This window comes from Rhipicephalus microplus, chromosome X (assembly GCF_043290135.1).
Source record: "Rhipicephalus microplus isolate Deutch F79 chromosome X, USDA_Rmic, whole genome shotgun sequence".
NCBI lineage: Eukaryota > Metazoa > Arthropoda > Arachnida > Ixodida > Ixodidae > Rhipicephalus > Rhipicephalus microplus.
The window spans coordinates 220,862,980-220,887,188 of record NC_134710.1 but is presented as its reverse complement, the minus strand read 5'-3'; the positions used below and the strand labels follow the sequence as shown (position 1 = coordinate 220,887,188).

The 24,209-nt window shown below is 43.7% G+C and overlaps 1 protein-coding gene across 2 annotated transcripts in view; it reads right to left on the bottom strand.

Moving 5' to 3' along the window:
* Positions 1 to 18,772, bottom strand: part of cac (calcium voltage-gated channel subunit cacophony) — a 664,159-nt gene extending 645,387 nt beyond the window's left edge. For both annotated transcript variants that reach the window (XM_075878685.1, XM_075878684.1), the window contains exon 1: positions 18,626 to 18,772. In XM_075878685.1, the coding sequence (XP_075734800.1) occupies positions 18,626 to 18,708 (83 nt within the window). In that variant the 5' untranslated portion in view covers positions 18,709 to 18,772. The remainder of the gene's footprint in view (positions 1 to 18,625) is intronic.
* Between the last annotated feature and the right edge of the window lie 5,437 nt (positions 18,773 to 24,209).

The window sequence follows — 24,209 nt, the reverse complement described above, 5'->3', positions numbered from 1 at the left end:
ATATTGCAAAACTGGTATGGTACGACATGTTTGCATGGAGAACATAAGTGACAGACCCTAACGTGGAAATCATGACATGCATATCATGTAAGCCATGACTACACGCAACGCTCATGGTGCGCTTGCAAGTGTTTCGCTAGCTTCGCATATATAAAGTTTGGTATTACGGGACGTGAATTTATGACGAAAGTATATGACTGATGCAAACGTGATAAACATAATATGCGTGTCATGTAAGAACATGATTACATGCCGCGCTCATGATGCGCTCGCTGTCATTTCGCTACCTTCACATATACCAAATTTGGTATTACGTGACACGAACGGACGACGAAGGTAAATGACACGCCCAAACATGATAATCATGACATGCGTGTCATTAAAAACATGACTGCATGCTACGCCTATAGCACTGCCGTGGTCGTTTCAGATGCTTCATACGTACCAAATTTGGTATCACCTGACGTGAATGGATGACAAAAGCATATGACTGGTGCAAACATTGTAATCATGACATGCGTGTTGTGTAGAACATAAATACATACCACGCTCATGATGTGCTCGAGGCCATTTCGCTAGCTTCGCATATACCAAATTTGGTATTACATGATTTTAATGGATGACAAAAGTAAGTGACACGTCCAAACATGGTATTCGTGACATGCGTGTCATGTAAAACATGCCTAAATGCTACGCCCATAGCCTGCTCGTGGTCGCTTTGCAAGCTTCACATTTACCGAACTTGGTATTCAGTGAACGCAAATATCAGGCGCAAACACAATATTCATGGCATGGAAGCCATGTACGGCTTTTTTTTACGTCCGCCTCGTAATGTTGTGCTGAAGTTAAAGTGAGATATGAGTCTTCCTCATTCGTGCTTCGCATATCATTGATTCCCACTGCACAAGGGATCTACAAATTTGTTTTTGGTTTTTCATTTGCTGTCTGCAGTAGCTATAGGATTCAAGTCTTACCATCCGTGGTGTACAATAGAGGGTAAACATAGATGTGTAATATAATAGATTAATAGGGTAAACATAGACGTGAAATATAGATAAGACTCAACAACAACATCGACAACAACAACAACGACAACAACAACAACAATAATGACGACGACGACGACGACGATGACAACAACAACAACGACAACAATGACGACAATGACAATGGAAACAGTAGCAACAACAACAGCAGCAGCAGAAATGGTGACAACTACGACAAAAACACAACAAAAAACAAAAACAACAACAAAGACAGACTCCTATGTCAATACGAGAGGTGCGGAGTGCCAGAACGAAACCGCCTCAAAGGTCATCCTGGGAACAATGAGGAGGCATGGTCTTTTGGGTTGATTTTCTCGTTGTCTAGTTAAATTAAAATGCATGAATATTACTGTGTTTTAGTTGCACTGTTGCCCTCAGTTCGTAACTAAAAAGGGTAGAACGTACACATAACATTGGCTGATGATATTTCATGTCAACCTAATTGAAATGAAGGCTTTACAATTATTATTGACCAGCTGTGCGAAGAACAATACGCAGAGCAGGTGAAGTGCCGAAGCAATAAACAGATAAGTGCCCTAGTGTACCATCAAAATATGGAAAAAGAGTTTCTTGTAAGGCATTTATTTTTTTTTTAACAATTAGTGTTTTCGGGAACCACTACTTTTTCTATATACATTGCTTCAGTATAAAGCGAGTGAAGGATTTACAGTATTCACATGGTACAAGAGCTGCTGACAGTTACTGTTTTCTGAGGTCTTATGTACCGAAACCAAAATAATACACTGAAGCACGCAATAGTGGGCAAATCCAGATCAACTTCAACCACCTGAGGTTCCTTAACGCGCACCGAAACTTACATGAGCGTTACGATACTTCGCCTTCAACCCGAGTTCTCGAGATTACCAGCGTGACACCGTATACTTGTTGAGCTACCGCCACGGCCACTAAAGGTGCCTGCAATCCCATCCGAGGTGATGCGGGTGCTGAGCAAACATGGTTCGGTTGAGGACAGTCATGGTGAGAACAAATACAAGATTAGACGGTTTGGGAGTGTGATTGTTGCTGCACATTTCTTAACCGGGAGTACGGAGGCCTACAGCGATTCTGACGAGAAAACTTTCGATCATACTAATCCCGCCACCATTTCGGTGGTCTTAATCACGGAAGCAGCCCCATTGCACCCGTGTACTCGAAAAGCACTGTTCTCTATGCAGCCAGAGCTGCAAGCGTCGACACTCACAAAAATACACTTGTGAGTGACGTCAAGAACCGAAGCACAGCGTGGGCTCAAGGTAGCCTATATCAACGCACTACGTCCTTGCCCTGGCACCACGGCCCGGGGACATAGGCCAAGTAAGTGAAAAAACAACTGCGCTATGTTTTGCTCTACACGACTGTATAGCTGCTTTATTTATATATTTTTAAATACAATTTGAGCACTGGCATGGTTCTGCGATAGAACGCCTGCCTGAATTGCAGAATGCTTGTGTTAGATTCGTGCTTAGTCCCGTATACAATATTTGCATCTGTCAAAATTTTTTGCCTCCCGAACAACGCCGAAATTCACTGACGCCGCCGACGATGATAATGACGACGAGATCGAAATTTCGGCGCCACGGGCTATTCGACGCTAATGCTTTAACACCTCCAACATAGCGACAGAGACCTATTCCAGTAACATCGAGCATAGTGATGGTAGACCATGAAATCGAACAGTATATCGGAAACAAGAGACGCCGAGGCTTCCATTCACTCGTCACACCAGGCCTCAATCACTTCTACCACACGAGAGGCAGCCCTAGAGTGATGCGAGCGCAGATATACTCTTTGCCAACTCCCCACGCTACGTGCAGGGTAAGAATGTGGTGCTCGTCTGCGTAACATGCAGTGACTTTACGAAAAGCCCGCGCCAACGTATCGTGGAATTTTACGGTTGGCGGGGCAGCAACGTGCAGGAGCCACAATCACATGCCTGCTGCTCGTATACCTGTGCAGCGCCTCCTCTATATGAAAAAAAAGGGGGAATGCACTAAACGAGTGGCAAATGGACTCCTCCCTTAGCACTGCTCGAACACGTTCAATTTCTAAGCCCGGCTGACGATTTGGCTTCTCTTTTCTGATCGGGTCTGGATTGGTACTTGCCTTAAGTAACATTGATCTCTCTCCTTTCTCTCACTCATCCTAGTGGCGTTTCGCAAACTTAGCCGAGTTGGCCGACGCACTAATGAGTAACTGCTGCATAGAGCTCACAGAAACAAAGACCGCGAGAGAAAAGGACACAGAGCTATAATCTTGTTCTTCTCGGTCTCCCTCCTTCTTTGTCAGAGGGCTGTGCACGATCCGGCTATCAAAAACGTGTTGCAAAAAGAGCGCAGATTGGGTACCCCCCATCAAATCGCTTAGGGAGGAAGAACAGACTCTAGCCCATACCCGTATTGGTTACGCAGGGTTCTGGCAATAGCAGCGGCCTTCGACAACTATATTTCCAAAAAATATTTGCCTCCCATCTTTGCTTCAGGAAAGCTAGGAACTAAAGGCAGGCCACAAAAGATGCAGGCCATCGCTTCATTTTTTTTGTTTTATTATGAAGCAGATTCTTTCGACTCAATCAGCGAAGAGAGGGGGGGGTGATGTCTTTTAGTCTTCCTGATCACGCCTATGCCAACTATAGCTCAGATTGCGAATTCTGTTGTCACAAGTCAAAAATTCTGAACATAGCACTCAATCATCTTAAGCGTTACGTGTAGCGAGGTTTCTCTTGTTTTATTTTTTGTTCTTGTTACCGGGAAATGCATTTTTATAGAAATTTTTTATAAGAAAGGCTTCTCTCGTCTTTGCAGACAAACTCTACTTCGAGACAGAAACACTGCAGCAACTAAAGAGCCATTAAATTATTTATTCCACAAACACTTCCTAAATTACTTTCTTGGGATGTAAAAACAGCTCAAAGAACAGTGCGGCGTTGTCTCTGTCCTTGTCTATATTTTTTGCGCTGTTTTTACATCCCAAGAATGAACCACCAGCTAGCCTAACTATCGGTTTTATTCTAATTTACTTTTCAATTGTTTATTGGGGGGGGGGGTAGTTATTCATTAGGTAAAGTTGCTAGGCATCACACTCTGTGGCCTACACATTCTTTTTTTTTTCAGAAATTGCAGCCGGTGCTCCTAATATGAAATGCCATCTAATTTCGATGGTTGTTGGATTGTTTCGGTATGATGTAAAATAATGGACACGTAATTTCTCACCCGATGGTACTAAAGAAACTGGATATTGTATAAACTGTGGTGCCCAATAACTTTCCAATATAAACAGTGGCCATCAAATCAATAAATGAAAAGTTGATTATTGAAGTTTTGTTAATAATTTCCACATACCTTTAGCTGCGGGAAAGTGTTTTAGCCTCTACCTAAAGGTTGTGTGCTGAGGCGATAAGAGCACGACATTCATAGCGATTTCATATATATATATATATATATATATATATATATATATATATATATATATATATATATATATTGTAGTCATTCATTAAGCACATATACTTTCTTCACACATGTTCATCATCATGAGTGGTCGTCATCTTCATCTGCTGTGGGGACTTGGCTTGCCTGAGTTCTGTGCCTTGGGTGTGGTCTCTTCATCGTGTCTTCTGGGCCTAATAAAGGTTGCCTTCACCGTTGCATCACAAGTGGTGAAGGTGCTGTATATATATATATATATATATATATATATATATATATATATATATATATATAAGCACTAGCATTTTATTTCATCATTCTCACTTGTACATGTACATAACCATCATCGTCCCGATTGGTCTCGTTTGCTATTCTGAGCCGAGGCAGACATCGTAGAATAAACGCTTCTGCTGGTCCTGTCTGGTGAAGTCTTCCTGCGTCTTTCAGAGTGGTGGAGGTGCGGGGCAAAGATCCCAACGTCCTCCTACGTTCGTGTCCCACCTAGAGCTACGATCTGGTAGAAGCTTGCGCCCGGCCACCTCCTTAGCTATGCAGACAACGGAATCAACACCTTGCCCTAACCCTTTCGCACCGATGCCTGCGGCTGCCCTCCCTTATTTCACTGTTACCAGCCCTCAGCATGAAACCCCCAATGTTCGCGGGTCTCCGCGGTGACGACGTCGAGGACTGGCTCGACCTCTACAACCGCGTGGGTTCAGCCAATTGGTGGACCGAAGCGGAGCAATTGAGCTATCTCCCAATCTATCTGACCAGCGGAGCCAAAACATGGTATTTTAACCATAAAACTGACTTCGTTGATTAGGTGACCTTTGCCACGAAGCTGTGACAAATCATCGGATGCTCGTCAGTTCGTTCCAAAAACGCAAAACAAAAGTGCGCAACGAGGATTCAATATCTAACCTGCCACTTACAGAATATATATATATATATATATATATATATATATATATATATATATATATATATATATATATATATATATATATATATATATATATATAAAGAGAGAGAGAAAGAGAATAACTTCGGTTACCACAACACAAGGTTAGAAGTATGAAAGTAGATGCGCTTTCACATAACTGTGACATTTCTACGGGAGCCCCGTCTTTTGCAAGGCATAAGGCGTGATTATATATATATATATATATATATATATATATATATAGCCTAAATGTAGTAAAAGATTCCTACATGTTTTCGGTGTCGAGTAAGCCGTTAACATAAACAAGGAATGCATAAACCTGTGAAAGGGAATCTCCACCCAGAAGGATAGGCATGACCAATCCACAGCTCAATCCACGGTTTTTAAAGGTTAGGATCACGTTTTGTTTTCTATATGTGCTTAAGTGATTTTATTGGAGTGACTCTATAGGGAAAACAAGTGGTGACCATCGTATGAAACAAGCAAGGAACTTCTGTACTATGGCGCTCATTTGATTACTGTTGTTAGCTATAGCACTATGGCATCACATTTGAAATGGGACCCATAAGGCAAAGTATTGCAACTGGCACATAAGTATAGGACGTATACACTACTCACCACAAGGAGTGTGTACAAGAGGATATTTTTTTCTGAAGTACAAAAGAGCTTTGGAACGAAGGGCTGTTGAGCGCTCACGAAACGGCCGCGCCGGCCAAACGTGCTTCGTCAGGACTATTTCTTGCAGGAGTGTGCAAATTACTCGAGCCTTTTAAGTGCACCTCGCTTTCGTGGTAGAAGTTGAAAAGTCCATTAGGCGCACGGGACCATTCTTCTTCGCTTAAGCATTATAGTAGGGTATCTGCACGTTTATAGGCTGAGCCGAAAAGGGCGGGTTCAATCTCGGTCACGGAGGTCACATTTCAATGCTGGCAAAGTACTATGCTAGCCCGTGTACCGCGCGACGTATGTGCTGTGTTAAGAACCCCAGGTGGTCGAAATAATCCAGAACCCCCCTCACTCACAAGGGCGTTTCTAACAGTTTGAGTATAATTTGGGAACGTCGGCTATCTGTGCTTCAGTCCCTGCTTATCTTTCGGTGAATTTCTTTCAAACAAACAAAAAAATAAACGCCCTGTTTGTATCGGATGCCAACATGCATAATCGTTTACAGGGTCCACGATCAGAGCTGTGCACCTCCACGCGGCGCTGCCGCCCGTTTGTGCTCACGCTGTTCGCTCCGCCCCCGGCAATATACCGGCAATATTTTGCGGCACGCCGCCGTTTGTCTTATTTTGTCTGGACATAAAATTTGTCTGGACATAAAATCCACCACTTGTTTGTCTGAACATAAGATCCATCACTTCACCTTCTTTTCGCATCTTTAAGATTTCTCAGAGTGGCATTTGCGGTGTCGTCACTGCCCTCTTGTTTGCGTGTTTACATGCGCTGTCTATGTAAGGGCCCAAAAACAGCCCCTGAAAATACACAGTCAAAAGTGTTGTTCTCCCTTCACGATTCTCCTTTTTTAGGGGTCCTTCGTGACGCCAAAGTAGTGATTCACTTAACATGATTTGGGCATATACTCATAGAATGTCCCTATAAGAGAAAATATAAGTTGCAAATTGTTTTCTACCCTGTTTCGACATGCATTCGCCACCCGCCACTCCCGTTCTTCCTCGCATCTCGCAGAATTTTCATGCTTCAGGAACTAGTGGTTTCGCTGCATTTTGCGAGTTTCCGATTGCGCAAGTAGAAATAAGAAGAGTGTAGCCGAGAAGTTCGAAATCTTGATAGGCTCAACGATTAGCGCTCGCATTGCACACATGCTTTAGCAAGACATAAATGTCGAAGAGCCTGCAAGAATTGTGGTAAAGAGAGTGTAGTGCAGTGTGATTGAGGGGCATACTTTCGAAATAAAAAAGAAAAGGCTCCACATTATTTCATTCACCCAATGGACAAATCCTTGGCAGCGAACACTACGCATCTTTCCATAACAAAGACCCACCCCCTTAGATGGTCTTTTTATAATTTTTAATTGCAAAAAGAATATATGGACACTCTCTACGGGCTTTCATCATGCCTGTCATGTTCCGCATGAAGTCCAAATAGATCACTTTTGTACGCACACTTTATGCTGTTCCCGCGGATAAAATCTCACAAGTGCTACGGCGGGGAACACTCCTGAAGCATATATGAATGAAGCTGCCCATCTCCGTCGCATGGAGGGCGCATGCGATAACATCATTCCGTGTTCGATGCCTACCGTAGATAGGCTAACTGGAATGGAATCCCTGTCTTCATTTTGCTGGACGAAGGAGTATGAAGGAACTCTCAGGTAGGAGGCTGCGTGGCTCGATCAACATGTTTGAACTCTGAATATAAGGGCATGGTCGCAAGTGCTAGCACGAGCTAGTACGTTCGCCCTTTCAGCAGGCATCAGCGAATGGCTCGTTTACCTTTCTACACGCTTTGATATAAATACACGAACCCTGCTTTTTTCCCGGAAGCAGTCGTATTTCTATACACTAGCGTTTTAGAGTTTCGCGAGTTCAGATGAAAAAAGAGTTAGCTATAGCCTAAGTTCCTTGTGGGGCTGCGAGCTCCCATCACACGGTGTAAAATGTGAAATCGTCGAAATCTTTTCTGACCATAATACTGTTTATGTTGCCTCAAACTTAAATTGTTCTCCTCAAATACCTGATAATGAAACTGTTTTGAACTTTTTTAAAGTTGATGACACTTCCGTACTGGACACTTTGACGTTGTCTTTTGAGGAATTTGAATGTTGTAGCAAATTTCGCAAAGTAAATGCGCCCCTTCTTATGTTCTTTGATAATGCCTATCAAAGTATGTGCCACATAATTATGCTAAATGGAACTCCAGACACCCATGCTACCATAAAGATATAATCCATCTCACTCGTCGAAGAAAGCGCTCAAGTAAGAATCATCATTTTAAGTGTGATGACAATGCTTCTTGAGTTAATAGATGAAAACTAAATAGAAGCTAAAATATAGAGGCTATAACAACAACTACTACCTTAGCAATGCCTGCGCTACACTTATGAAAAGAAATTCGTCCATGTTGTACAGCTCAATTATTCCTGCATCGCCTATGCCCTTATGTTTTTATTTTTGATGGCCAATCTTACTGAAATCCGAAAAGTATAGCAAATGCATTTAATAATTACTTCAAATGTGTTTTTTTCTATCGCTAATGACATCACTCCTTCATTTTCTGCGTGCAGCTAACTAACTACCAGCTCTTTCTAATCTTGAATGGAGCTCCTCTGAAGTGCAAAACCTAATAGTAATTTTGATATTACGATACACTCTGGCCCAAACAATATACCAAACATATTTTTTAAAGTGATACTTAGTATAGTGTGCTAATTATCTTACTGTATTATTTGAAAAGTGAATCTCTGCAACAATTCCCCAACTGCGGAAACTAGCAAACGTCATGCCTTTAGGTGTGGAAACAAGCACACAGCAAATTATAGGCCAATATCTTTGCTTTCTGTACCAGTTCAACATTTTTGGACCATATAATTAAAAAATACTAAGAAGAAGATCTAAACGCACAGAACCTATACATTTTCCTAGCGGCTACACAGTTGTTTGAATTTACGCACGACATTTTTGCTTTCTTTAACGACCGAAGACAGATTTATGCCAAATTTATTGACTATTCTATGGACTTTCACATGGCTTCCCATGCCAAACTTCTACCTTCACAATTTTTGGCCACAACAAGCTTCTTGAGTGTATAAGCCCCGCCGCGGTGGTCTAGTGGCTAAGGTACTCGGCTGCTGACCCGCAGGGCGCGGGTTCGAATCCCGGCTGCGGCGGCTGCATTTCCGATGGAGGCGGAAATGTTGTAGGCCCGTGTGCTCAGATTTGGGTGCACGTTAAAGAACCCCAGGTGGTCGAAATTTCCGGAGCCCTCCACTACGGCGTCTCTCATAATCATATAGTGGTTTTGGGACGTTAAACTCCACATATCAATCAATAAATCTTGATTGTATAACGAATTAAACAAATTACTTGCGATTGCGCGGAAAATTCGCTACGTTTTACCACGCGAAGGCATCTGACGTACAGATCAAGTCAGGGGTGCGTGGAGGCTCAGTGCTTGGGCCACTATTGTTTTTGATTGTATAAGTGGCGTAGCCGAGATTATCAGTAACACCTAAATTAGATTTGAAAGGTATACAGACGACTGCGTTATCTGTAGAATATACTCTATTACTCTGGATGAAGATGTGCTGATCACTGTTTTTTTTTCGTCGTTTTCTAACACAAGTGAAACATGGCAATTGTCTAATAACTGTGAAAATGCCGTAGTGATGTCATTTTGAAATAATGAATGGCCTCTTCATTTTGCATATAATAACTATGGTGTAAGTCTAGTACGTGAAATGGAGTTCAAATGGATTGATGTAACTCTCCCAATAAACTGAAAGGGCACCGTATTCCGAAACAGTAAAATATCTTCGAAAAAAATTGATATCTCCGACACACCTTAGGCAACTAGACAAAATAATGCGGATTAACAGCGCATAAGATTTTCGCAAAACTCGAATAACCGTTGGTTGTTTTGTGACCTGACCACAGACATGACATAGCTATGTAAGAATCTCTTAAAAAAGCAATACTGCTTATATTTAGTCGCTTTGACCAGTGGTTCTCGTTACTTCACATACGCATGTTTTATCGCTGCCGCCCCCGTGAAATATCGGGGCACTTGCAATCGTGTTATCCTCCTGCATAAACAAGATGGTTCACACTGGTTCCAGTGTTCTAGCACCCATATGCTTTGTTGTATCTTATACCGGCCGTACCTGACGATTTAACTCTCTAAATATTGTTCGCGGTAAATCAATTAAAAATGTTTCGGTTTTCTTTCGTTTGTTGTTGGCTTTTCTGCGCAATAGGTATTTTTGGAATGAGCTTGAATGAGACTCGGTTCTGAGCGATTCGAAAAAAATTACAACATATCTACGGAGTGAATGATGATGAGAGGGCGAAGCTTCGAATGATTTTATCGGCAAACCGTGAATCATCTGCTGGCTGCATCCATCCGTCCGTCCATCCATCCATCCATCCATCCATCCATCCATCCATCCATCCATCCATCCATCCATCCATCCATCCGTCCATCCATCCATTCATCCATCCATCCATTCATTCATTCATTCATTCATCCATCCATCCATCCATCCATCCATCCATCCATCCATCCATCCATCCAACCGTCCATCCTTCCGTCCGTTCATCCGTCCGTCCGTCCGTCCGTCCGTCCGTCCGTCCGTCCGTCCGTCTGTCTGTCTGTCTGTCTGTCTGTCTGTCTGTCTGTCTGTCTGTCTGTCTGTCTGTCTGTCTGTCTGTATGTCTGTCTGTCTGTCTGTCTGTCTGTCTGTCTGTTCATTCGTCCGTCCATCTGTCTGTCCATCCGTTCATCCACCTGTCCATCGGCACGTCAATTCATCTATCCCTCCACCTGTTTGTCCGTCGTCCATTCGTCCATTCGTGGGCCCGTACGTCTGTCTGTATGTCTGTCCGTCCATCGATTCATTCGTTCATCTAGTGAAAGCTACAAGTACCTCAATCTCGCATCTTTTCATCATATATTCATCATGTACAAGTACCGTCATCCAGCGGACACTCCAAGAACTAAGACCAGAGGTGGATACTACACACAAGAGACACACAACCCATACCTTGAGGAGCTTCGCCCCTAAAAACAATTGTCGTGAACACCATTATCATCAGCCTGACTACGCGCACTGCAGGGCAAAAACATCTTCCATGATCCGCCAGTCAACCCAGTCTTGTGCTTTCTTTTGCCTCGTTATACCTGCGAACTTTTTAATCTAATCGACCCACCTAACTTTATGTCTCGTCTTCGTGTGTTTGGATTCTCTGGGATTCAGTCTGTTGCCAGTAATGACAAGCGGTTATCCTGCCTACGTGTTATGTTCTCGGGCCATGTCCATTTCTTGTTCTTGATTTCAACACTGATATCATTAACCCCGTTTTGTTCGCTTATCCACTCTGCTCTCTTCTTGTCTCTTAAGGTTACACCTATCATTTTCCTTTCCATCGCTCGCTGCGCCGTCATCAATTTAAGCTGAACCCCCCTGTTTCTAAATCTCCAGGTTTGTGCTATAGGTATACCGGCAAGATGCAGCTGTTATATACATTTATCTTGAGGAAAAATGACAGATAATCATTTAACATGTATTTACACTTTAACATTTGTTTTGTTAAGTTGTATTTTGAAAGTAATTAACAATTTTTACCACCTGCCGTGTCTCGAAAACCGAAAGAGCAGTATATGTAAATAAATAACATAAATACATGCTACTGTCACTTCAACTTTTTCGCCCTTGCGGGGAAACAATTTTTCTTTCGAAATTCAAAGATTCAAAGAAACAGTTGCTATTCCCCCAATTGTTTAATTTTGATCGCTACCCCCCCCCCCCTCCTACCCGCGCCACGCCGCCGCCTATCCGATGGACCCCGCGCCGTTGACACGCTGCCGCCGAAGGTGAAAACACCGGCGCGACACTGCGCCAATTTCGGTACCGGCGCACAGGTCTATCCACGGTACGGTTGTAAATCAGGAACTCTCAGTCTTTGTTTTCCGAATATTTTAATTGAACACTGCTTTAGCCCTTATTCACTTTGGATCATCCATAATAGTTAGGCAATTCAGTGCCCTTATTGCTGAAGAGCATCATCCACCATGACACACTGGGGTATTCTCTGGTAATCTGTATTCCAATTCATTTGCTATTCTGTCGTTTAAACTCTTTGAAACATGCAGTATATAGGAATGAATAGGTTTTATTCCTTGCGTGAACCCTTTCTCTGCCGCAGTCTCTGTGCCTTTCTTGTGGAGATCCAGGATAGCCGTTCAGTGCTTGTATAGAGGAGGCTAAGGTGAAATTTGTTTGACAAAGTAATACTTCTGCTGGCGCCTTTACTGAATCGAATAGCTTTATGTTAGTAATGTGCGAATAGTGAATCTTGAAACTGAATTAAATAGAAATCGAATAGTGATCCCTCTGAATTGACTGCCAATACTAATCAGATAGTCTTCGAACAGAGAGTTTTTGAATAGTAAAGCAGCCATTTTCAGTGTCCTAGAACTCAACAACAATTTTTAAAAGCAAACATTCCCAAACTTTCTTCAGAGAACAGTACGGTTACTTTTAGCTGGCTCAAAGTGCGGCAGTTCTAAAAATTGATACGTGAGGTTTACGTCTGAAAACCACCATATGATTATGAGAGACACCGTAGTGGAGGGCTCCAGAAATTCCGATCACCTGGGGTTCTATAACGTGCACACAAATTTGAGCACACGGGCCTCCAGCATTTTCGCTTCCATCGAAAATGAAGCCGCCGCAGCCGGCATTCGATCGCGCGACCTGTCAGTCAGTAGCCCAGTAGTTTAGCCACTAAACAACCGTGGCGGGACCACAGTTATATAAAAAAACCAGGCCAGCGCTTAACGTGCAGCACTGTCACAGCAAAAGCTAGAAGAGCGAACTTTACGAGCCTTTCTTTAACACTCTTTAGGTAGCTGCTACAAGCACACTTTCACGGTACCCAATATGTCATTATTCATTGTGTAGTAGTCAGGCATTTACTATGCCATCCTTCGCCATTTTTCGCAGAAGCGTGATACCTGCTGCACACTTGCAAAGAACTTCATGCGATTTTTGGGTGGTGTGGCTGACGACGATGAAGAATTATGCTAGAAGCTTTTGTAATCCCATAATTCCTTGCAATTGGTATGTGCCACTGTCAATAGGTTAACAAGAGGAAGTTTTTGTAAAGAGCTAGAGCATTCGATTGATTGATTGATATGTGGGGTTTAACATTCTAAAACCACCATATGATTATGAGAGACGCCGTAGTGAAAGGCTCCAGAAATTTCGACCAAATCGGGTTCTCTAACGTGCAACCAAATCTGAGCATACGGGTCTTACAACATTTCCGCCTCCGTCTTGGAGCATTCGACGACCCACTCAGCGCAATTCGCATTATCTGACACCTGGTTGTTCCTTTGGTGTTCTACAGTGCTTTATTACTCATATTGACGTGATTCCTTCCCAACATCAAGCCTGCCTAGGTACAATTTTCAAGGGAGTTCGAAGCCCCGGCGTGACTCAGTGGTAGACTACTGGGCTGACACGCAGGGGACCCTGGTTTGAATCCCGTTGCCTCCTTGGTGCTTCTTATTTACAGACTTTATTTTCCTATTTCGATAGTGGCTACAGACATCGGCGGCGGCGGTGGTCAATCACGGCACGCACGTGACCCGTGTTCCGATCTCATAACAGCTTTTGCTGTAAAGCTGAGGTAAACTAGTATACACGAGTTACCACAGCGTACAAAATATTTGTAATTATAGGCTGACATACAGTATCAGCTACAGTACTCAAGGTGATACTTTGTCATGTGCGTTAAAATAAATTTGAGACATATAAACTAAGGAGTTTTAAGCCTAACACCACTACTACAACTAAAGATTTAATAAACAGCTATGCACAACACGGGAGTAAACAACGTAATCGTGTAAATGTTGGGGCTGTGCTAAAAGGGGTACCAGGAAGAGTATTATACGGAAGTGCATCGCTTGCGTCTTTTGTTATTCGTGAAGCTCATTATTGATTAATAGAACAAATATTATTGCTTGCGGTTCCAAAGTTTTTTCTTTCATTGCGGATCATTAAAAAAACTATTACGAGACTATTTGGTGTTTCGAATATGCACTATTCGATTGGAGTACACATTTCATGATTAACACGTTTGGACGTGTCATTTACCTTCGTTGTCCATTCAAGTCACGTCATACTAAATTTGGTATATGTGTAGCTAGTGGAATCGCCGCGACCGTATCATCAGCATGGAATGTAGTCCTGTTCTTACGTCACACGCATCTCATGATTATTTAAAGAACTCTACGTGGTCAAAATTTTCTGAGCCCTTCACTACGGCGTCTCTCATAATCATATGGTGCTTTTGGGACGTTAAACCTCACATATCAATCAAATCAATCTCATGATTATCTTGTTCGCACCAATCATATACCTTCGCCATCCATTCCCATCCCGTAATACCAAACTTGCGAAACGACCGCTAGAGTGCTATGAGCGTAGCATGTAGTCACGCTTTACTTGATACGCATGTCATGCTCATCATGCTTGGACGTGTCATTTGCGTTCGTCGACCGTTCGCGTTGCGTACTACCATATTTGGTATATGTGAAGCTAGCGAAACAGTAGTGAGCGCGCCATGGGCGTAGCATGTAGCCGTGTTTTAGATGGCATGCATGTCATGGCTTGCACATTTCCACGTTAGGGTCTGTCACTTATGTTCGCTATGCAGTCATGTCATATCGTAACAGTTTTGAGTCATGTGAGACAAGCCACCACACCAGAGATAAGCAAGACCATCAAACCGTAAATCATGACGTTCATGACAAACATGCTATGACTAGTCAGTTATGCTCGTCATGCAGTCATTTTATTCATACCAATGAGTCCCATTATCCAAACGGCCAGGAGAGCTAAAAGTCATAGGTGGTGAGACAGACAGACAGACAGACAGACAGACAGACAGACAGACAGACAGACAGACAGACACACAGACAGACAGACACACAGACAGACAGACACACAGACAGATGAACAGATAGATAGATAGATAGATAGATAGATAGATAGATAGATAGATAGATAGATAGATAGATAGATAGATAGATAGATAGATAGATAGATAGATAGATAGATAGATAGATAGATAGATAGATAGATAGATAGATAGATAGATAGATAGATAGATAGATAGATAGATAGATAGATAGATACGCTCAAAGTAGCCGAAGTTCGCTAAGAAATGCTTCGCATTTGTTATGCTTGCCACGGAAAGGATGCCTGTACAAAGGAGCACCCTATGTACAGAGAATCACCCCACGTCCCCAGATTAGAATTCTACATCCCTCGCGTGACAGCGGCAAACAAACTTTCGCTATTTTATATGAAAAGTAAACTAGGACAAATTAAAACAGCTTGAGTAGCTGGTATCTAAGCAGAGAAGGAGCACGCGAAAATGAGCGCGCCAACAGTGGCCGACTGTTTGTGCGCACTGCGGGACAGGCAGAGTTCGAGAAAAAGCAGCGTTCTGCCACTTGTCTTGCCTCGTATACTATAGTCCGCCCTAAAAGTGAGACATCACGGAGCGTGTCTCTAATATTTGTCGACAGTACCGGCGGCGCTTCCATGCGGCCGTTTAGCGTCACCTGCGGATCGCGCCCGCATCTACGCCTCGTCTGCTGTGTACAGAACGACGAGTCTGTGAGCCAGTCAGGGCGAGCGCCAACGTTGAGAGCACTCTCAGGTCTCCTCTCTGAGATTTCACTTTCCCGTATACTCGAGGACCATCGACAGCCTCTTCGAGCTTCTGTTTGACACTGCATTCGAAGACGATGGATTGTGAGCTGAGCTCTGCTAAGAGCTTTTCTTGAATGTGGCGTCGCAACACCGACTCTCTATCGCGTCGCCGACATGGGTCCCCTGCCCAAACACCCTACTCTTACTGTTTATACCCATTCAGCAGTGTGGGTGCGCGTTTTCCGTATATTCGACAAGTGCCTTTTTAATTGTCACTTTTCGAATTCAAGAATGTTTGTACCAGCTAAGAATCGGTCAAGTCGGAAACATTCTCGCTTCAACTTTTGTGACGGGAATGATGTTTTGAAAAATGCAAGGAGGAGGGTTAAGAAAGTGACAGCCATGCATTTCTCTTGACGACATTAGGAAGCATATTTGCGCATTCTAAACCGGTTTCCTAAAAGCTTTATGAAAATCAGCAAACTTACTTCATGGCATTCACATTGTGATGACTCATGTCATCGTATTGCAAAAAAATGCAAAAAGAAAGAAATTTGGCAGAACCCACGTTCAATAGGGATCGATGGCATGCGAAGCACAAATGAGGAAGGTTGATATGTCATTTTAAAATCACCACAACGTTACGAGGCGCACGAATGTAGTACACAGTAAACAAAAGTGTAAATATTATGCGCATTCATGTATAGGGATAAGGCGCAAGTATGTTAAATAGAGTCGCGAAACGACGGTACTACTGACATTTGCTATACCAGCCACAGCAGCGGTAGGCATGTAAATTATGCCGTACATGAAACGCATGTCATGATTAGCATGCTTGGACGTGTCATTTACCTTTGTCGTCTTTGACGTCACGCGATACCGAATTTGGTGTATGTGGAGCTAGGGAGGGAAACGGCCGCAAGCGCGCTATGAGTGTAGCATGTACTCATGTTCTTACATGATATTGTCGTGGTTCAACGTAAGCAGTTCACGGAGACGTTGAGTCCGAGAACCAACGGCGTGTGTTTTTATGCAGGAGCCAAGAGCAAGAGAGCTAAACAAAAGCACGTCGTCTTTTTCACTGTCCCTTTTCACGAGGATGTTGGCGCGCACATCGTCTTCGTTCTCTGTTTCGGGCGCGGCAATGTGCGTGTACTGATATTGGTACCAGGGCTTTACCATCGACATGTATACATTCACGTCACGTATTACGAAATTTGGTATAGCTGAAGCTAGCAAAATGGCCGCGAGCACATCATGAGCACGATATGTAGTCTTGTTTTTACATGACATGCCATGTACATGACATACCAGGACACTTTCGGTTACCTAACTATAGAACCAAAGGAAAAATATCTGTAGATCCGGGAATTGTTACTGTTTACTAAAAAGAACTCGCCAGTGATCGAATTCATTTACAGTTTTCACACTATCGCAGACTGGCTCAATGACAGTTTATAACTTTCATATTTTCCGCGCGCTACCATGTTCGAACTGCTGTGTCACAAGTGTACCACGCGCAAAGCATGAAGCATAAACTGCGCATTATGCTACGTTCCCGGCTAATGCAGAACGCGAGAAAACTGTATGTCCTAGTTTCGTACACAATCCTAAAATACATTCTGTGGGTTCTCAGATTCAACATTCAAACTGCGTCCTGATATACATCTGTTTGATGCAAACTTTAAAAAGACAGCCTGCGTGCTAAACATCTGATGCACATTTTTTCTACACATATAATGTCAAATATGCGTCATGTTCATTCCGAACTAAAGAGCTTCGTGCGGTGACGTACACAAAAAAAAGGAGCGTACGAAGCTTGCAATCTTTCAGGATAAATCAATAAATTGGGGCAATTAGTGTTCACGGACGCTTTGGCAACAGAGGCACTTGTTTGAAAGCTTATCAGGCGAAGTGCTCTTTATGGTTCGATCTTTTGTGATCGAACGTTTCACGAGAGCCAAATCGATTCACAGGCACAACTGGAGCACACTAAGCATTGCGCGTGACCAGTGCTACAGTTAAGCTCTCTCGCGATAATGCGCTGAAAATTGATTCACAATCTGAAGTCCACCATTTACTGTGGGGCAGGTATCCTCTTTTCATCTATCGCTGCTTGTTTTGAATTTTTCATGCAGAGAAGCATGAGCGGGCTATGTGCACTCCAGCAATTAAGTCACACGTCGACTGCAGCATAGCGAATGATTTATGCCTGCTATAACATCACTCTACCCTTAACACGCCATTGGACGAAAATTGTAAATTAAATAATAATAAAATAACAAGGAGAGCATTGTGTGTGCATTTCTGTTGCAGGCAAGGCGCACGCCACTCAAGATAAACACGCAATAGCTACACCGATTACGCTGTGACTGAATTAAAATTCAGTTAGGACGTTAACCGGATTGGAAGACGCACTGCATAGAAGCAAGGAAAACGCAAACAGAAGTGTCTTCTCCGAGCGTATCGATTCCTCCGAACAGAGGAGATGGTCTTGGGAAAGGCGCACAAAACTGGAACGCCGCGCCCTATCAGAAGTTTCCCTCGCCACGGCAGAGTTGGTAGGAGACACACAACAGCACTGAGCCCGGCTACTGTGCGGGCAACGCTCGTCGGCACGATTCATCCACCCTTCCCGGCGCAATATTCGCGTCACACTGGAGGGCGCCCGCAGTGAGCCTGCCCATTGTCCCTCGCGGCCAATCCGTAGATGTCGCGCACTCATGAAGGAGCTCGGGGTGTTGCTCCTCCCGGCGGCGGCGGTCGACTCATGGAGCGCGTGCACGAAGAGAAAACGAGCTCCTACCTCTGGCGGGCCCGGAGGCGACGCTTTCGGCGCTCCGATATCCGTTCACGCACCAGGCGGGGGAAGCGCAAGAAGCCCGACATGTCTTGTGCACTGCCACGTGTCTCGTGTACCGGCGCGTACGCACTGTTTCGGCTCACCAAAACACAATGCGCGGCAGCGTCGCCGCACCTGCGGCCAGCGCTTCCCCGTGGCCATTGTTCTCCGGCTGATGTGCAAGAGGCTCCCCCGCGGTGCATCCACTCCTGGATGTCACGGCGTCGCCCGATCTGCGCGCGACCAAAACATTAGCCGTGATCGCGCACATCGGAAACCGCGTCGGAAAGTTGATAGATGCGGGGGGAAAAGTTATGTGCGTCGTAAACTGTCGAAAAACTTAGTGTACGAAAAAAAAAGTAAGCAGTTGTCACGGCGTCATTTCTTTTTGCTTCAACTAGATGCATTTCGTTTGCCGAAACAAAAAGTGTCATAATACTTCTTTTTATTAAAACTGTTGCGCGCATTCAAAGCGTTCGTGCTATGAAGGGGCGATGCAGAGGGGGGTGGTATTACCCCAATGTTTGTCCTGTCGTCTGCCCTTTTCTGACTTCATTTTCACTTTTGCCCGGAATCGCCAGCACATTGTGTTCTGAATCAGTTTAACGACACGTCAAACACACGCTCATGCGAATTTAGCGAGAAGGCCCGCCCGGACTACAAAAGCACCCTCGATCTCTACCCTTTATTTCTCTTGAACCATGACACCGGGCCTGGAAAAGTTCGCGGCGAACACACCGCGCTCTAAATAAAGAAAGAGAAATATAAATTATTTGAGCTTCCGCACGCACTTCAAAGCCAGCTTGCGGGGTTAACGACAAGTGCTTTCGTAGAGTGAGCTCGCTCTTTTTGTCCTTCCTTCGTTTGTCGCGAGTGAAGTATCCCGACAGCCTTGCCTGGGAATAAAGCGGGGCAAAGAGAGAAAGGCAGGAGAATTCATTCCTCGTTGAGCCCCAGGAGAAATAAACCGGTTTACGCCCAGTCGTTTCGGAGTTTGCATTGCCAAAGCACAATAAAATATGCACTCTCGTTTTCTCATACTTTACCTTGCCGAGTCTAAACGAAACCTCGGAATCTGCAAGTGGTGTTCTGTGGAGGTAACACCTGAAGCAGGTGTAGCACCACAACAAACAACGCAATACGAATGGCACAGAAATGGACGTAGCTCCACTGTAGCAAGGACTTTGCAGCATTGGTTATGCAACTTTTTTTTTCCTCACTACAGGTCGTCTCTTTCTGCTTATATGTGACGTAAGGTATGCATTGAGAACGATAATTATGAAGTCGGGCATGGGGGGGGGGTGCAAATTGTTCTTTGTTGTTTGTTCCTTTTAAAAAAATGAACACTCTGAAGAAAAAAAAAAGTAAGGTCGCGATGAAGGCAAGATTGGCACGAATGCATTTAGAATGCAAGATGTTTTTCCTTTAGCCTCAATGCCGGTGTTTCCAATGTACGTCATGTCACATTTCCAAGTTCAAGTGTTGCTGTTTAAATTGCTGTATGATTTGAATGTATAGATGTTTGTCATTCTTAGTATGTCCCACCCCTGTAACAGCCGAAAGGCTAACAGTGTTTGGAAAATAAATAAATAAATAAATAAATAAATAAAAGGAGGGATACATGGCGACGTGAGGGTAACGATGGTCCGACCAGCCGTATATGCGACGTGTGGCCGTCAGATCAACCGCGCCATGTCGTCGTGGCCACCTTCTGCCATGAAGCCACCTGTCTGGTGACACCTAGAGCACGAATGAACCCAGCCCGTGAGCTTGGCACAAGTAATAGCTTTTGCACACAGATCTGATTCATTGATTGATTTGTGGGGTTTAACGTCCCAAAACCACTATTTGATTATGAGAGACGCCGTAATGGAGGGCTTCGGAAATTTTGACCACCTGGGGTTCTTTAACGTGCACCCAAATCTGAGTACACGGGCCTCCAACATTTCCGCCTCCATCGGAAATGCAGCCGCCGCAGCCGGGAATCGAACCCGCGACCTGCGGGTCAGCAGCCGAGTACCTTAGCCACTAGACCACCGCGGCGGGGCTGCACACAGATCTAGTCAGAATGCTTAATTGTTCAGCGCAATACTTTCAGAACCGCCATGGACACCTCTGAAGTGCTTTTTTTTTCCTAGCGTGACATTTACAAGGCAGATAATAAAGAAGCTTTCTAAGACATATTCTTTGACGTTTAGCGTTTTTACTCATTCTGTGAATGCCAAATATACGAATCTTAAGATGATTTTCAAAAATGCATTTGTTATTCACGAAAAAGTGTTAGCAAGAACTCGTTTTTTCTTGATTAATGTTTCATTTTTCTGTGCAGGTGGCTAGTAATCTTTATGGGGTTGTTGTTGGTTGCATTTCATTCATACGTTTTATTTATTTTAATATTTTTTGCGAGATTTATGTAGTTTTGTATATATTGCCGATACTAGTTTTGTCGTACTTGGTAAAAGTGCCTAAGAAACTATATATCGTATGTCCTTGCTTCATTTTGTTTGTTTTCTTCAATTTTGATGAATTGTACGTCATATATATATATATATATATATATATATATATATATATATATATATATATATATATATATATATATATTATTTACAATGATTTAGACCAGTGGATCGGTCTTCGTCAAAGTTTGTGAAGAAGGGTACTTTTTCCCAAACCCTGATGAAGACTGGTCGACCAGTCGAAACAAAATTAAGACAAGCGCTAATTTGTGTCTGTTCTATTACGAAGTACGTTTGGTCCTCTGGAAAAACTTCTCCAGTATATATATATATATATGTATATAGAGAGAGAGAGAGAGAGAGAAACTTGTAGGCCTAGTCAACTAGCTTGAGGCTGCAGTATAAAAGTCTGGCTGAGCCGGAGTTTGCGTATAGCTTGAGGGAATACCACTGAGAACAATTTTGAAATGAAATTTACTTCGGGGGTATACACGCACCAGAACCAGTATATGATTATGAGGCATGTGGTGGCTGAGGACTCTCGATTCACTTTCAGCACGTCAACTTTTTAAAAAATGAATCTACAAGGAGATTGTTGCAGTTTTTCGTCATTAAAATTAGTAAAACTTGTTTGGTACTTAGCATGACGACTGGGAGATGATTTAGACTCCAACCAAACGTTTTGAAAACAATACCCGACGTTTCGAAACCGACTTTGTTCCTTCCTCAGGGGTGACTGCAGGGCTACGTAGCAGCGGCGTCTTCAAAGTACTTGCGAAGCGGATAATGACCCCTCTCTCGCTCTCTCTCTCTCTCGTTTTGCTTTGGAGCGCAGTCCATGTGTATACACTGGGGGAAGGGTTCCGAGAGAGCGGTTGATGTTATAGGTGGTCCTCTGTATGTGCCGCGACTCGAGTAAATAACCTTCTCCTCCAGTTCGGCTCGCTTTCAAGGATGGCCGTTGCTTTATACCCAAGCAGACAGACTTCTGTCGAATGTTTACATTCATAGCATGACGACGTGTAAGGACACATGACGAGGCCAGCGAACAAAATAGACAAGCTTTATCAACATTGAAAACGCAACATATTTTTTCTGTCTTCTTTAAACTAAAGCACCAGTATTGCTTCATCGTATGTTAAGGATAATACACTTTTGGTGGGCCTGAGTGGAATTTTGATTTTTGATGAGCATGAAGCAGAGTGAGCCAGAATAGGACGTTTTTGTGAATTGGAGTCTTAGTCAGCTATAAGCGGAAATTTCTGTTTCCAAGTTATTCAGAGCTATAGTTTGTTGAATTTGCATATCGTCAAGAAGACCACTAAAGGTGCAGCTACAAAGGCAACGCTTGGCACTCATCGCTTGAAAACGGAGCTCAGAAGCAGCCGTCAGACGTCACTAATATTTTGTTCAAATCTAGTCAAGTGTTGGGAACAAGGTTTTCACAGTGCAGAGCAATGACAATATAGCTGACGCGCGCCTGCAAGGCCTCAAAGGACTCGCTTTGTTCCCGGTAATAAGCAGTGTTTGATGGCGTTGGCTTCTGAAATGGTGGAGGTGCCTATGCAGAAAGCGTCCATGGCAGGGTTGTTTCTTATTTTTGCACAGAACCGGTATAACATGCCTAACCAGCCTCAACGTTTTCGCAGTTTTGTTAATTTTATTAAGAACCATAAAATCTAGTAATCACCGTAAGTTTGTTCATCATCATTCAGTTGATTGATGTATGCAGTTTAACGTCCTAAAATCACCACATGACTATGAAAGTCGCCGTAGTGGAAGGCTCCGGAAATTTCGAAACCTATGGTTCTTTAACGTGCACCCGAATCTGAGCACACTGGCCTATAGCATTTTTGCCTCCATCGAAAATTCAGCCGCCACAGCCGGGATTCGATCCCGCGACCTGCGGGTCAGCAGCCGAGTATCTTAGGCACTAGACCACTGCGGCATGGCCCAGTGCGTGTTATCGCCAGTCGTCTTTTGATACAGTGGAAGTTTTTGGTAGTGCCGCGTTTGACGTGCGCCGGAAGCGGAAGCAGCTCATGGTGTTTTGCAACGCCTTATCGCGTTTTATCGTTTCCGAAGCACAGAGTAGCAACACGTGGAAGCATAAAAAATATGGGTGATTCGGCCTCGTGTGTGGAGCCTATATTTATTCTTAGGCTGTCACCGACTGCAGTTCCACAAGCCTCCTGGTGTGCTATGTCTATTTCCTTTTTTTTTATTTACACCCGTCGTGCGTACACGTGACGAACAGAACGAACTCGTCATTTGCCACACCTTGCGTCACTTAATCCCTACCGCTGAGGATGGGCCCCTTGCCACTCCTACCCTTGCTTCTGGACTGCTGCTTCTATTGATGATGACCGTTCCACTGCTCAATTATTCTTTTCTCTTCTTTCCACTTTTCTCCCTTTTCCCTTCCCCGCAGGCACTGCGCCGTGCTCCCGACCGGGTTGCAGTAATTAGGTGCCTTTTCTCATCTTCTAACCACTACCACCACCACCACTTGATGAGTTCACGCGCATATGATGATTTCGTCCCATTTACTGCAGTATTCGTGTCCTTAAAAATTTTAATCACATAATACGTGGTTATCCGCGGAGTAAAAATTACGCCCATCAGTACGGTCAATAAGATAACAGGCAACCATGGAGTGCAGACTTGCGATACGTGAGTGCTTCGACCTTCTAACAATTTGCAGAAGCAGGTCACTGGTGACGTCACTCGGTGAAATAAATGGGGCACGTGACCACGTAAACTCCCGTTCACAGCAGGCAGTTTCGTCGTGTCTTCAACTTTAACATTACGTGCTCTCATTGCTGGTATTCCTACTTTATCGGCCACCGCTAGACCATTGGCCGGCATAACCCACAGATAAAGATACTGGCGACGGGTGTCGAGGATTTAATGCGTTAGCTAGAAGATCCCAAGAAGCCCTAATGGAACTTTACGTCAATGAAGTTGTGGTCATGCTACACGTCTTAGTGTAAACTTTAGACGGGAGCCGCACAGCGCACAAATGGCACAGCTGCACTCACCGAAACATCCAATTCTTCACGTATGTAATTGATTTTAAAGCAACGTAC